The sequence below is a fragment of the Tympanuchus pallidicinctus genome, unplaced genomic scaffold (genome assembly GCF_026119805.1).
Source record: "Tympanuchus pallidicinctus isolate F22 unplaced genomic scaffold, pur_lepc_1.0 scaffold2, whole genome shotgun sequence".
Lineage (NCBI taxonomy): Eukaryota > Metazoa > Chordata > Aves > Galliformes > Phasianidae > Tympanuchus > Tympanuchus pallidicinctus.
In genome coordinates, this window is record NW_026294721.1 from 16,079,374 (window position 1) to 16,093,712 (window position 14,339).

The 14,339-nt window shown below is 35.0% G+C and overlaps 1 protein-coding gene across 2 annotated transcripts in view; it reads right to left on the bottom strand.

Annotated features, from left to right (window-relative positions):
- ADGRA3 (adhesion G protein-coupled receptor A3) overlaps positions 1-14,339 on the bottom strand; it is a 55,348-nt gene that overhangs the window by 20,732 nt on the left and 20,277 nt on the right. The window contains exons 3-8 of one of the 2 annotated variants that reach the window (XM_052682035.1): positions 11,753-11,824; positions 10,403-10,474; positions 9,660-9,731; positions 7,884-8,044; positions 7,193-7,406; positions 6,122-6,286 (exon numbers count right to left, since the gene is read on the bottom strand). In XM_052682035.1, coding sequence (XP_052537995.1) covers positions 6,122-6,286; positions 7,193-7,406; positions 7,884-8,044; positions 9,660-9,731; positions 10,403-10,474; positions 11,753-11,824 — 756 coding nt within the window. Of the gene's footprint in view, positions 1-5,555; positions 5,908-6,121; positions 6,287-7,192; positions 7,407-7,883; positions 8,045-9,659; positions 9,732-10,402; positions 10,475-11,752; positions 11,825-14,339 lie in introns of those variants that run through there. The other variant, XM_052682036.1, reaches the window with a different exon arrangement.

Consider the following 14,339-nt stretch of genomic DNA (forward strand, 5'->3'; position numbering starts at 1 on the left):
CATTAATGCTATCTAAATACTTGTTATATACAGTAGCAAGTCCTGCAAGCATTCTATTTGTCCTGTTCACATATAATGCATTCAGACTAATGCTAAGCTGCAGATGAACAGCAGAGGACTGCATTCAAAGTGGTTAAGAAACCGTGGCAGTAGTACAACCAGTGACTGATACTGCAGACAAACATCTAGCAGTTAAAAATTCACGTGAGAATTAAGCACTCAGAATATGAAGAAATTTAGAAAGGACTCCTTTCACTAACATGACACAGAACTAAGTATTTTAAGGAAACTTTAATATTCTCCATGTTTCTTCTGTAATTTTATTGTATATTTTATCTGCAGATGCTTATTTTTATGTCAGTGTAAGAATAAATACAGGAAATTAAACTGCAATACAATCTTAGTGCACTGATCACTCAAGAAGAATTGTTTCAAAAGGAAACAATAATAATACAAAGAAACCAGGCCTGAATTATGCTGCAATGCTGAGAACAAGGAATGCCAGTCACAGCCTGCCCATGCTTCCTGCTCTCTCCCTGGAAAGATGCAAATAAGCAGTATTTCATAATTCAGAACACTAATATTTGAAACTCAAAGCAAAAATGACACGTACCCACAATAAAGAAGGCTAAATATATCAACTCTTACAACCTAACAGACTAGGCTTAACTAAAACCTAGCAAAAGATCCACTTCATCAACCCAGGCCTTTTGTACCATAACCAAGACAAGCTAACGCAAGCTCTCTTTCAACAGCCTGAAGAACTAACATACCTCTTTCCCAGTCTTAAGAATTTCTATTTGTTTTTACACACCACAGTTGTCTCCAAAAACTGAAAAAAAATTGCTAGCCTACACTTGTGATTTAAAATTGGTAGTTTTTGTTTTGTTTTTTAAACATACAGACTGTATTTCAATAAACAGCCATTTAATCAATTCTATCATCTAGAACACCTAATTTTGTAACACATATTTCTGTGTTTGGAGTCTGAAATGAACACATTGATGAATGTTCCAGGCAAGTAAAATTTAAGCAAAAAAAAAAAAAAAAAAAAAACCACAGAAATCAAACAACTCTCTGATCAGTTCCATTTTCCTTTCTTATTCAGCTAATAAAGTTCTCATACCGAAGACATTGGAGTTATCCCAGTTTTCTCTAAAAGAGAAAACTTTTTGGGGTATCCTAAAAGTCCTCTCTAGCTGAATTTCCCATCAATTACCAATAAACTCCAACAGGTCATTTCAAATATCTTCAGTAGTGAAAGAAAAGTGTCAAGAGGCATTTTGGAAAAACAAAACAAAGAAAAAACCCAAGCAACACATAGAAAGAAAGCTGCAGGTATCCTCAGAATGCATGAGTCATGGCATCACCAAAAAATTCAAGTCAGTAAGGAATCTAATGGAAGAAACTAGACAATTATTACAATAAGCCAAAAGAGAAAACAAAGAGTGAAATTTTTGTGTCTTTTCTAAGAGCTTCAGCATAAGAAGGCAATTCTCTGTACTGCAATGGCATGACTGAGTCAAGATGTGGAAAGATACGGATATATCCATGTACAAGACATGGATTATTATGACCATCATCTGAATTTCTGAGTATCTGGAAGCTAATGATCGAGTCTTAAAGCACAGCTTCATCAAGCCTAACAAATATGCACTACACTTCTATTCAGCACCTCAGGAGTCACTCCAAGAAATTAAAGTGTCACTATTCAACCTCTACGTGGAAGAAAAACCCAACACAAGAATTAGACGCTATAGACAATGTTAAAAGGAAAAAGAAGAGAACAATTACCACAGTTTTAAAATAACAGCAATGAATGACATGTTAATGACTGCTTACATGGGTGAATAGTGACAGAACAGGGGGAACATTTTTAAATTGAGACAGGGGAGGATTAGGTCAGATATCAGGGTGGAAGTTTTTCACACAGGGGGTGGTGACGCACTGGAACTGGATGCCTGGAAAGGTTGTGGATGCCCCATCTCTGGAAGCATTCAAGGCCAGGCTGGAAGTGGCTCTGGGCAGCCTGGTCCAGTGGTTGGCAACCCTGCCAGTGTCAGGGGGGTTGAAACTAGATGACCTTTGAGCTCCTTCTGAACTCAGGCCATTCTATGATGTACAGACATTGTAGAGAATGTAAACCAATTCAAATAATGTGTGCTTAATCTATATATATAGATAAATAAAAATATAAAATACACTCACTATACACTGGTAATTTCTATTCTTCAATAGGTTCCATAATTATGTGGTATTTTATCTCCTATAGAAAAGGGAAGGCAGCAGAAAGGACAATATCTTCCTTAGAAAAATCACTTTGAAGTGCTGCAATCTCAGCAGCAAACTTAGCACAGCATTATGTGCGCACTCACAAGCTAATAAAAATAACACTGTTGGATCATGTCTGGCCAACTGATTACAGTCTGAACAAATTATGGATCTGTGGGAAGTAAGGAATTGGAAACAGAATACAATGCAAGTTAGCCAGAACATGTAAACACGTCTTAAGTCTCTGAAAAGTCTCTGAAATTGCTGTATGGACAAACCAAAGCATAGTCCAATAGCACATATGGGAGAAAATACAAGTTAAAGGATGAATTATCTCTTATGGATATAAAAACGTCTCAGGGAATGAAGAAAAAACAACCGGGAAAAAAAAAAGACAACTGATTACACAGCTGGAACAGCTATTAGACAACACGTAGGCCTACCAATACCTCAAATACAGTCAAAACTCAACTTCTAGCATGCCACTTCACTGTCATGAAGATGCTAAAAGACCACTTCTTTACAAAAATAATTTTAATCGACATCTTTTTTTTTTTAAATAAGTTTCCGCATCGGTGATGACATAAGTAGATATCAAGAGGATAAAGTGGATAGCTTTAGACAAAGGAGGGTAGATTTAAGTTAGATGATAGGGAGAAATTCTTTACTTAGAGGTCATGAGGCAATGGAACAGGTTGCCCAGAGAAGCTTTGGATGCTCCATCCCTGGAAGCATTTGAGTTAAGGCTGGATAGGGCCCTGGGCAGCCTGATTTAGCAGGCAGCAACCCTATCCATAACAGGAGGGCTGGAAGTAGTAGATTCTAAAGGTCACAGAATTGTAGGTGCTAAAGGGACCTCTAGAGATCAAGTCCAGTCTCCCTGCAAAGCAGGCCCCCTACAGCAGGTCCCTTCCAACATAAGCCATTTTATGTTTCTGTGATAAACTGGACATGAACAGTGGGACAACTAAACCTTCCAAGCTTCCTGTCATTACAATACATATACAAATCAATGCAAATAAGTACAGTCATTAGGGAATGATGGGGGAATTAAGTCCCTTACTGTTTCCTCTCATTCACACCACACTATGTACAGGCACAGCCCAGCAGTGGAAACTGATTCCAGCTCTAATTATGTTTCCCTACTTCCCTATTTTTCCATAGTGAATGTCAACCTGAACCATTCTCAGACATGAACTGTTCAACTCCAGTGCATCCACAAGGTGAGGCATTCCTCTATGGAGCAGGGTTCAAATTTTAACATGAAATTTTTGTCATTGGGAAAAAAAAAAAAAAATCCTAAGCAAGCCTGACAGCATTCTTTGTCTCTTGTGAATCATCAACATCTTTCACACTTCAACCAACTGCTAGCAGAAGTAAAGATTCAGATTGTATTAGCTCTCTTATTGTGTCACTGTATATAATTAGGTGCTCAAAGTTTAGCATACACATGTGAAAGTAGACATCTGTGGGAGAAAATATGATTCATTAACATTTAAGTACTATAATTTCATTTCAGGAAAAAAAAAGCCAGACAATGAGGTTACAGAAGCATTCTTTCTTTCGTGCATGTTAATTCTGTTTTGAAAGAATTTATTTCTTTCAGCAGTAAATTTTAGTAACCAATGTGTTTTGCTATCATAATTGCATTAGCTTACAGGCAGTCTAATGTTTTTTATTATTATATCTTGGTAATTATCTAACTTCAACATGACTATTACATTTTTAACATTAAGCCCACCAACAGTTTTCCAAAGGGTAATAATTACATTTATGACAGAATTCTATCAACTACTAGAATAAACTTACACTACACACCACAGCAGTTGAAGGACTTACTGAAGCAGAAGCGATAGGTTATATTTTGATACATAAATTCTGTTGTCTATTCATTCATAGACTGTAACATATTTCAGGATATTAGCTAAAGCCTCACAGGATGAATATATTAAAAGAAAAAAATAACAGAAGAAAACATTCCCATGATGAATACTGTTTTCCCTAATCTTTATGAACTCATGCTGAACTATTACAGCACCACAGACACTGAAGACAAACATTTCTCCATCGCTACTCTTTGCTGTCCCATTTCTAAAGGATAAAAATCTAGCTGCCAGTTTTGAAGCTGCTTCCAAGCTAAAATGACTAGCCAGTTCCAACTAAAAAACTATAAAATCTCATTCACCTAGGATCATTTACAACCATCTGCTCAGAACCATTTTCTCGCTAGTCAAAGTCTTATCTCCATATGGTCTCAAAAGTAAAAAATTACCCTTTATTATTACTCTACCTAAACTACAAATAGAAGACGGTTACAATAAACCCAGACACAGTGAAGCTTTTGATAAGCTGAACATTTCCTGAAATCTTATTTCTTTCCACTGAATTCTAGAGGGGGTAAAACCTATTACACTGAACAGTCGCTGAACAGCACAGGTTAATTTAATGGAAAACACTTTGAAATAGGCCCTTACCATCTGTTTTCACCTCTAATGGCAAATCAAAGAAGAACAATTCACACTTGTATCATAAAAAAATGCATAAGTGATTTAAATAGATGTGTATGCTCTTTGATGAATACAGCATCCATCTCTTTGACTTTCTTCACCTTTTATCTTAAGCAGGAAGTTCTCATTTGCTAATGTACTCCTCATTCCCGCAGTATGAGCCAACATAGTGTAAAAAGAGGATGTTCAGTGTTTCCTATATAAATAATTCATTACAATGTGAAAGTGAAACTTCAGTAATTCCAAATTGCTTTTGTGTGGCAAGCATGCTTACAGTTTCTTTCCTTACTAACAGTTCCTTAGTACCCAGAAACTCACTACTTTTCTTCTCAAAATCATCCATATGGTAAACAAGATAAACTCAGCAAAAAATATTCTCAGCCAGGTCTTTACCTGAATTTTTACTACAAATGGAGGAGGCCTTCTGCACTTGAAAGCTTATCTTTTTCCCTCCCATAAACTATGTCCCTATGTCCCTATTAAGCAAGTTAAACTATACTCTAACTTGTTTTTCATTCCTTAAAATGTCATATTTCTATAGAAAGAAGATGACTGAATAACTCTAATGTACATAGAGAAAGGAACAAAAATTTATAAATAGATCAGACAGAAGATTAGCATAGCCAAGCACCATAAATGAACACAAATAAAAAGCAGTTGCTATAATGTTACGAAACCCTACAAATACAGGGTTTATTTATGTTGTGACAAACTAATTATCTGTAGAAACTACTGCAGGGAGGGAGGTACAACACAGAGTATTATAAAGGGAATTACCTTACATACAGAGAATCTATACAGAAGCTACCTGGCACCTCCAGGAGTAACGTGTTGTTAAGAGTGACCAGCAGCAGAAAGATCAGAAAAGGGAAAACAGGTGAAGAGGTAAGAAGATAAAATACTCTGCAACATCCAGCACAATGGAATATCAGAGCTAGCTTTACAGTTCTACCATCAGTCATAAAAAGGAAGCAGCATTCATATTTTCTAAAGTTACATGTTTCTTGCATAGTTATTTTGTTATATGGGAGCAGCAAATTTTTCAAAATATAAAGACAACTTGGTGGAAAACCCACCCCCATCAGTACATAATCTAATTAACAGTTCTTCCAAAAAGTTTTATTCCAATAGTTCATATGTCTATATATATAAAAATATAACAATATCAAGTTCGCTTTCCATCTATTCCAAAGATGCAAATTTACAAGATAAAAATTTACTAACTCAGTCGTGTACACTTCAACATATTAATCCAGAATAGATAAAAATCTATTCAATATAATTTACAAATGAAGATCGAAGTATGTGCCTTTAAAGCAAAAAAACTTCAGTTGAAAACCAACCTGAAATCTCCTTTATTGTTCACAACTCTCTCTGGAGGGCAGTATTGTGCAGAACTTTCTAATACCACAATGTCTACTGTCCTCGTATTATTTCCACGTCTGGTTTGTACATGGCAGCCCCAGTTTCCTGTGGAGCCAGCCTGAATGTTCGAGATTGTCAGCGCACTGGGAAGATAGAATAAACAAACAAACCTCAACAATCTTGCAATAATTTATTAAGTTTTCATGAAAAAAAGACAGCACATATACACAATGGAAAAAGCAACTAGTTACATAAAACTGGGATCTTATAAGTTATCAATGAATAAATGCACTGTAATAAACAGAGAAACATTTGCTATTCTTCTTATTTATGCTAAGACAGGAGAGAAAAAGAAAAGCTATGAAAAAAAGTTTCTCACTTTATAAAAGAAGAGACAGGAAGTCCAAATTACCACTGCTCTTAACAGTTGTTGCAGAAATGTCAAACTAAGACAATTACCTAAGTGCATAATTTGTGATAAATCTCTAACTTACTAATACAATTACTAGACACATAATCACTCTGTAGACGCTGAAAGAGTCAAAAATCTACTGTAAGTGGAATAAATAATACTTATATACATGTAAGTGTCCTCTGGAGAACTTCAGTATTACAAATGTGGCATAGTCAGAAACAAGAGGAAAGAATTCCATGTGCTTACCTAAGACTGGTTTTTGCAATTTTAACATTCTAAAATGACAAATGTATCATACCACAAACTATTATTTAACGTTAACTGCATTAGGAAATCTTTATAGTTTCTCAAAATACAACCTTAACAGCCCTGGACAATCTGCTCTGTTTTGAACGGGAGCGGGTGGGAGGAGGGGGAGTTCAACTACACAATCTGTAGAGTTCCCTCCTTAATAGTTACTAACAATGACCAAAACCAGTTACTGTAAGATATGAAGTCACAGACTATGTCCCTGATAGGAAAATTTCTGTCTACACACGTTCACTCTATGTGGTCCTTACTGGTCCTTGAAATATTCACCAAATCAGAGCAAGGAACAAGAGTGAAGAAATACAGTTTCACTGCAGACATTTACCTTGCAATCAGTGAGCAGTTATGAATCATATTTTTTTCAACAAAAATACCCTGAGACTCATCTGTTTCCACAATTTTTCCATCTTGATACCACAAGACTTGCATGTCTTGATCAATATATGAAGCCATACATTGGAAGGGTAGACTGTCTCCTTCAAAAACAACCTGGCGGTGAGATGGAGTCATGTAGAAAGACGGTAATTCAAGAGGAGGTTCTAAAATTCAAGAAATAAAAGCACAATTATTAGCCAGAAGTGTCATGTAAGTATTTTTCAAAGGAGGAAAAACATCTGCGAACTATTGATACAGTCACATAAGCTGATGTTTGATGCATCAGAAAGTCAAACTCAAAGTATATATTCCATTAAATTCAGAAATAATTTGATAGTCCACGTTTAGAAGAATGAATACAAAACAGTGAAAAATATGGCTACACATTATTTCTTCATAATTTCATAGAACTATAATTTAGCATTACAGGTATTCATACATACACAACAGAATCACAGATGTATTTCTGAAAGCAAGCAACACTGGAAAAGGAATAACGATGGGTCTTTAGGATCACTATTACCAAATTTCATTACCTGAATTTCATATCTGAATTTCGGATAAACAAAAAGTCCACTCAACAATATTAATAGAATAGGGAATGAATTAGCAAACAAGGACTAGTTGTCAGAAGTGCTTACCACAGGTTAGAAGTTCTTGCTTAACACCAGTCACTGTCTGTGACTGAAGTGACTTGGGATAGGCACACTTAGTCTCACGTACGGTTATATTTCTTTCTCTTAGCCATTGATGCATCCAGAGTATGTTACAATCACAAAGAAGATAATCAGTCTGAAATTCTCTGCAATACAAAATGAGTATACACAGTGACGAAATGGAACACTCATATCTGAAAGCTTTACAGGAATAGCTGCAGATGGCCTTGCACAGTCATAGACATGCAGGCTGCAGACAACCAAACCCCAGAACACAGCTGCATGGCCTGCTACTACATAATGGAAGCTGCTCTAACATATTGCAAGCTGTGGTGCCAGCACAAAAGCACACACCCCCCAGGAAAGTAATCTTCCCCATACAGATAAGGGGAGCCATACCTGCGTATGAAATAATTTCTAGTAATTTCTTTAACTGAGAGAGTTTACATTGCTTAAGCAAACATAACGGGGAACTCGTTGAATATGCATCACCACAACATAAGAACACACTTCACTGGCAAAAGGTTATTATAGCAATCAGATGCTTTAACATTAAAAAATAATGGAAATACAAAGATATCCTCTCACTTATTTCTCTTACGAGGCACTACTCACACAACCTTAAGGATTATTCTGCTCTATATGCAAATCATATAAGGTTTTTCAGTGATTAATAAAATCTCATGCATATAGTTTAATATTTCCTATTAAAAAGATAAACCAGGCCCTCCATTAGTGCCTGTTGAAGTCAGCTAAATTCAAAGAGAGCATTAACAGTCTACCCGTTTAGAAAGAGTTAAAATGCATCAAAATGGATCACTGTTTTTACCTCTATTAAAAGCCTAATTTTCATTTTTGCAAATGTCTAGAAGATAGAACATCATCATAGGCAGAGCACTTCAAACATTAAATCAACATCCTTGTGAAACTCCATTTAGTCTTTGTTCACAATAATTCCTCCAGACATATATTTTTAACAGCAACTGTTATTTTCAGATTGTCTTACCAAACCCATGATGTTCTTTGACAGTAATCTTTTTGTATATAAAAAAAAAAAAAAAAAAAATCAGTAGTAACAACTTATTAACAATTGAAAGAAGCCGGAGGAAGAAAGAAAACATTTACTTTTATATGCAATCAATTTTCTCAATACCAAAGCCACAAAGCCCAGTACAGTGAACAAGTAAAAGAAGATCAGAGAAAAATGCAAGCTAATCATAAGAACTGACAAAATTTTTAACTTCCTTTCTTACACTGAGTTCATAAAATTAAAGAAGAGAAAAATGAGGTTGAGATGTAGCCACAGTATGTGTAACAAAATATCATGCCTCAAGATAAGACTAAAGTTTTCCTTTAAAATATTTGTTCCCTTGATTAAAAAAGGGTGTATGATACTATTTGTTTAAGACAGAAGTAATAAATTACACAAAGTAAAACTTTCTCAAACTCTGAAGTTGGTATAACTTTACTGTCTTACACCTATATAATAACTATCAAGCATTTTTTGAGGGTAGTTAAATCGTCAGACATCTGTACGCATATTTCTCATGCATTTACAAAATTTATTTTTTTTTTTGCTAGTGAGTACACACATCAATGTGAAAAACTCTCATTCAAAATCTGGAATACTGCTGTAATTTGTTTCAGCTATTTTTGGTTCAAACATAGGGCAATTCCAAGAAATGTTTTATGATACAATAAGGACGTTTTGTGAAGAACAAATGATCGTGCATCTTAAAATCAGATGCAGTAAGTACTTACAGAGACTTCAGTGAACCAAGATGATCAAATGTTCCCTGCGTAAGCGTAGAAAACAGATTTCCAGAAAGATTTCTAAGAAATAAAAGTAGAATTATTTCAACTCATGCTCAAGAGATTGACGTTTGAAATTTACCTGTATAAAAATTCCCTCTTGAGGACAGCGTTATTTTTAAAACCTACACGATACTATTCTGGCACAGTGCTGTAGTCCACATGACTGAGAATCACATCAAATTTCACAGTCTTGCAAAAAATAACTAAAACAATTGTTTCCTAAAAGTTTTTTACCTCAAGAATTTTAAGCCTGGAGGCAAGCAAGATTTGACAGCAAACACTTTATTAAAAGCAACAACCAGCAATGTTCATCTCTGGAGGCATTCAAGCCCAGGCTGGATGTGGCTCTGGGCAGCCTGGTTTGGCGGTTGCAATCCTGCACATAGCAGGGGGGTCGAAACTAGATGATCACTGTGGTCCTTTTCAACCCAGGCAATTCTATGCATGGTTCATTATGCATTTCAAGAAGTTTAAAAATAATGTCACTGTTCACAGTGAATTGATACGTCATTACTAACACGTAATAAAATGTTTCTTATAGCAGAACTTCAGCAAAAACTATAATCTACATCTCAGGCTCCATGTCCTTCAGGCACTTGCTTACAACAAATGAGTCCCACTGAAACAAAAGATTAACTTACACGGTAAAAATACTTAGATGAAATAATATACAACAAAATTGTACTTACAATCTAATAAGATTTACAAGTCCTTTAAATACGTCTGCATTCAGGCAGCCTATTCTGTTATTAGTTAAGTCTCTACAAATAAGAAGAATGTAAAACATGAGAATAAACTCATTTCAAGATGCCATACAGTCTAGAAACCAAAGTCTTTTACCTAAAATTCATGATATTGGAATGCACCATATACACAGACTTTCTCAGCAAAAAATCAAAAGGCACAGGTGTATAGATGTACAAACAGATGCATGCAGACTCCTTAACCCATTTCTAAAGCAGTAATGGTTTGCTCAAATGGAGCTTTCAAGTCACTTCTTAATGATCTTTGCTTGTTTCACCACAAAGCATATTTTTGCATCTGTACAGTATATTCATGTGCTATTTCAGTTAATTTTTTGAGTTGCCAAAATATTTACCAGTTCTTTTATGACACACAGATATGTCTATATTTATATTAATATATATTACATTATTTATAATGTAGATCCTAAAATTCCTAATAACTCTTGAAGGGATAAAACTTAAGCTTCAAGAAGTCCATAGTTGGTCCACAGTAAGTGAGCCAGATCACCTAAACAATGACAAATATATGTGATGAAAATATAAGAGGGAAAGTGGCAAAATTAAAAAAAATAAAAAATAAAAATCACTAAGACTTCCATACTGTAAAATCTGTTCCAGATATTTTGAAAATTTGAAGTCTTTAAGAAAAGCTGTCATACTGACATTCTGTTTTTTCAAGCTTCATCTGAAACAGTTTTGAGTCAAGGTATAAATCCTCCAGAAATGTGTTAATGGAAACATTGGCACAACCTTCAATAATGCAGCATTAGCAGCACTGTTGCTACAGTGTAATATTAATAGCAAGGGACTCTGCATTCCACTATGACCTTTTGAAGAAAAAAAACAAAAGCATGAGAGGTTTAACATTCATCAAAGCAACGCTTGATGGCATCAAAGCTCTGACTGAACATGCACCCAGTGATGTCGGAAGTCATAGAAATAGAAAAAGAGAGGAATAATACAAGAGAGACTATCAGTAACATCAAGTGAGACCACCAAGCCACATGCAGTAGATGATCTTCAGTCAGATCAACTGAAGAACTCTGTTCTTTTATTTATATGTAGATGTAAATGTGTATATATTTAGACAGCAAAACTCTCAATATATATGCATTCCTACATATTAAAGTATATATATATATATACACACACACGTGTATATACATATATAAAGATATATATGTGTGTGTATATATATATATATATATATATATATATATAAAGATATTAAAAGATATTTATATCTTTCTTTTTTTTTTTCCCTTAAACTGATGGGTTAGATATACTACTTACAGTCTTTTCAGAGATGAAAGCCCCAGAAAAGCTCCTGGATCTATAGTACTTATAAGGTTGTTCTTAAGATCCCTGCAGAGAAAAATTAAGACATTACTTCAGTCACAAACTACCCATTAAATATAGACATTCATGATTCAAGATTACTCCTAAATTGTTTCAGCTAATTTGCAAACTGCCCCAAAACGCTACACGATACATTTCTCATTTTTCTAACATAATCACATCTTTCAAAATTTGCAAACCCATATTTTAACCAGAAAGAGGAACGTGAACAGCATGTGTTATTTTAAATCTCCTATCAGTTTTCAGTACAGTAAGGGTACAATTGAAGATATTTTTACCATAGTACCCAAATAGATTACAGCTGCTCAGGATGTACTATATTTGCTTATTATACAGTATAATGCATTTTATCTTGGTGTCATAATGTTCAGTCACATCTTAATACTTGTCCAACATCTACCAAAAGCAGCAAAACAAGATCCTAAAAATACTGAAGACAACTGAAAGTTTCCATCAGTATTACCGGAAAAAAAAAAAAGAAAGCTTTGGCTGAAAATCCCAAATAAAGATGGTGAAAACACAGAGCATAAGTTTTTAGATCTTCCATTTTCAGAACAGAAGATCGTAGCTATTAATCTGCTTTATTAACTGTACAAGTGACATAGGAGTTTTAAAGCCTAACTTCAGATGTATTGCAGATACAGCATGGCTTCAAAGATCAGAGCAAGTATCTGTCAGCATTTACTGTTTTGAACAAACTTTATCACTGCTAAAAATATTTTCACCTCCTTATTCATCCAATATTTGTACTGTATTATGATTCAAAGCTTCCCAGGCACTATGATGAGAAAAAGTTTAAATTCCTTTGGTAATATAAAAAAGCTTCACAGTTGAAAACAAATTAGTAAATCCAATTAAAAGCAGTGTTTTAGAGAGTTGGAATAGAAAAAAACTATTTAAATCTACTGCAACATTAATAATTCTGCCAAAAAAACCCCAACAAAAACAGTACATGAGGATTATATCTACCATTACACAGATACACATGAATGGAAACCCAAGTTTGCCACAAGATTTCACAACAGCATTTCCTGCAGCCAGATAAGTCAGACAGGGTACAACAGACAATGGCACATGCTTCATGCCTCACTGCCAAGCCTAATACATATTTTCAATAGTCGAAATACTTTACATTTACCTTGCAGCATTGCAAATTAAAATTAAACAAAGCAATGGTATAAACGCCAATCTCTCATCTCAATTCCATTTTCTTGCCCCATATGGAGCAGGGACTGCCGCACATGGATCTGAAAAGCGAACATTTTTAAAGCTCTTTCAAGAAGGCTGAAAAATCCAGTCCTGACACTGACAAATCTGAGAATATGAAATGTTGGTCATCACTTATTTACCATCAGTCTTTGGGGCAAAGAAGAAAAATGACACTGTTCATACTTAAAACTTTAATTTAAAAGCCATGCAACTCTCACTTGAGGAGAAAAAAAAATCTTGGCAGCATGCCTTGGAAACCCAGTAGTTCAAATTATCACTGATCTTTAATTTCATTAATTCAAATCCTAACTCCCTGATGCATCTCTTACTTACATTTAACACTTCAGTGGAAAAACAAAAACAAACAACACACTTTCAAAATTAAAGGTGAGTTTTACTATGACAAATTTGTTTTGGATTAGTTCACAGTAAGTGACTAGTCAGATTTACATGACATTTTGCCTTTTCCCTCCGTTAATAGGTCTTAAAACCAGTTCCAGAAGGGATCATGAAACCAGAACTATTAAAAAAAAAAAAGCACCAACACAATTGTCACCTTTTCACAGTAGTTGTACGATGTATACTCCAATGTTTTGTATTAAGATAGCAAAGCAACAAAGAAACAATAAAACAAACAAGCAGACCAGAACCTTGAATATGACAACTGTTAGCTTTTTCTCAACTTGCAACACCAACAGTCAGGAAAGTCTGTTGGGATTCATCCCCCTCCCCACTGCAGTCATTTGGAAGACAACTCTTCTTCATCTCTCAAAAGGCATTAAAATATGAAAAATGTGAAATGTAAAAGACATCGGAAGAGCACAAAATTACGGCAGTGCTGACATGTCTGGCAGCTCTTCAGAAATAGTATGAGATGTTGATGCACGAGTGGGTGCAACTGCCAGGACGCCAGGAACAGGGAGTGTTTCTAGAAGAAATTGCAGCTGTAGTTGAATTAGTGGGAGTCTTACGAAAGGGGGAGGGAAGACAATCTTATTAAAAAGTTATGTTTGGCTTGGAGATCTCTGTTCTATTTTTACTGCTTCTAAATACATGCCAACAGAACTACTGGTTTTTAGCAATTGGAATTCACTCCTCTTACTCGCTGATTTTAATCATTTTCTCTGGGAAAACTTAACCAACAGAATCACCACAGGATATAATTATTTATCTGTCCAAATAGAAGTTTATTTAAACAGACAGAAATCCATTAGAAGGACTTCAGTTGAGGATTTGTTGAGGTCATATGGTCCATCTCCATCTCAAAGCACAACTAAATCAGATCAGCTGCTCTGCTGTTACATCCAGTCAA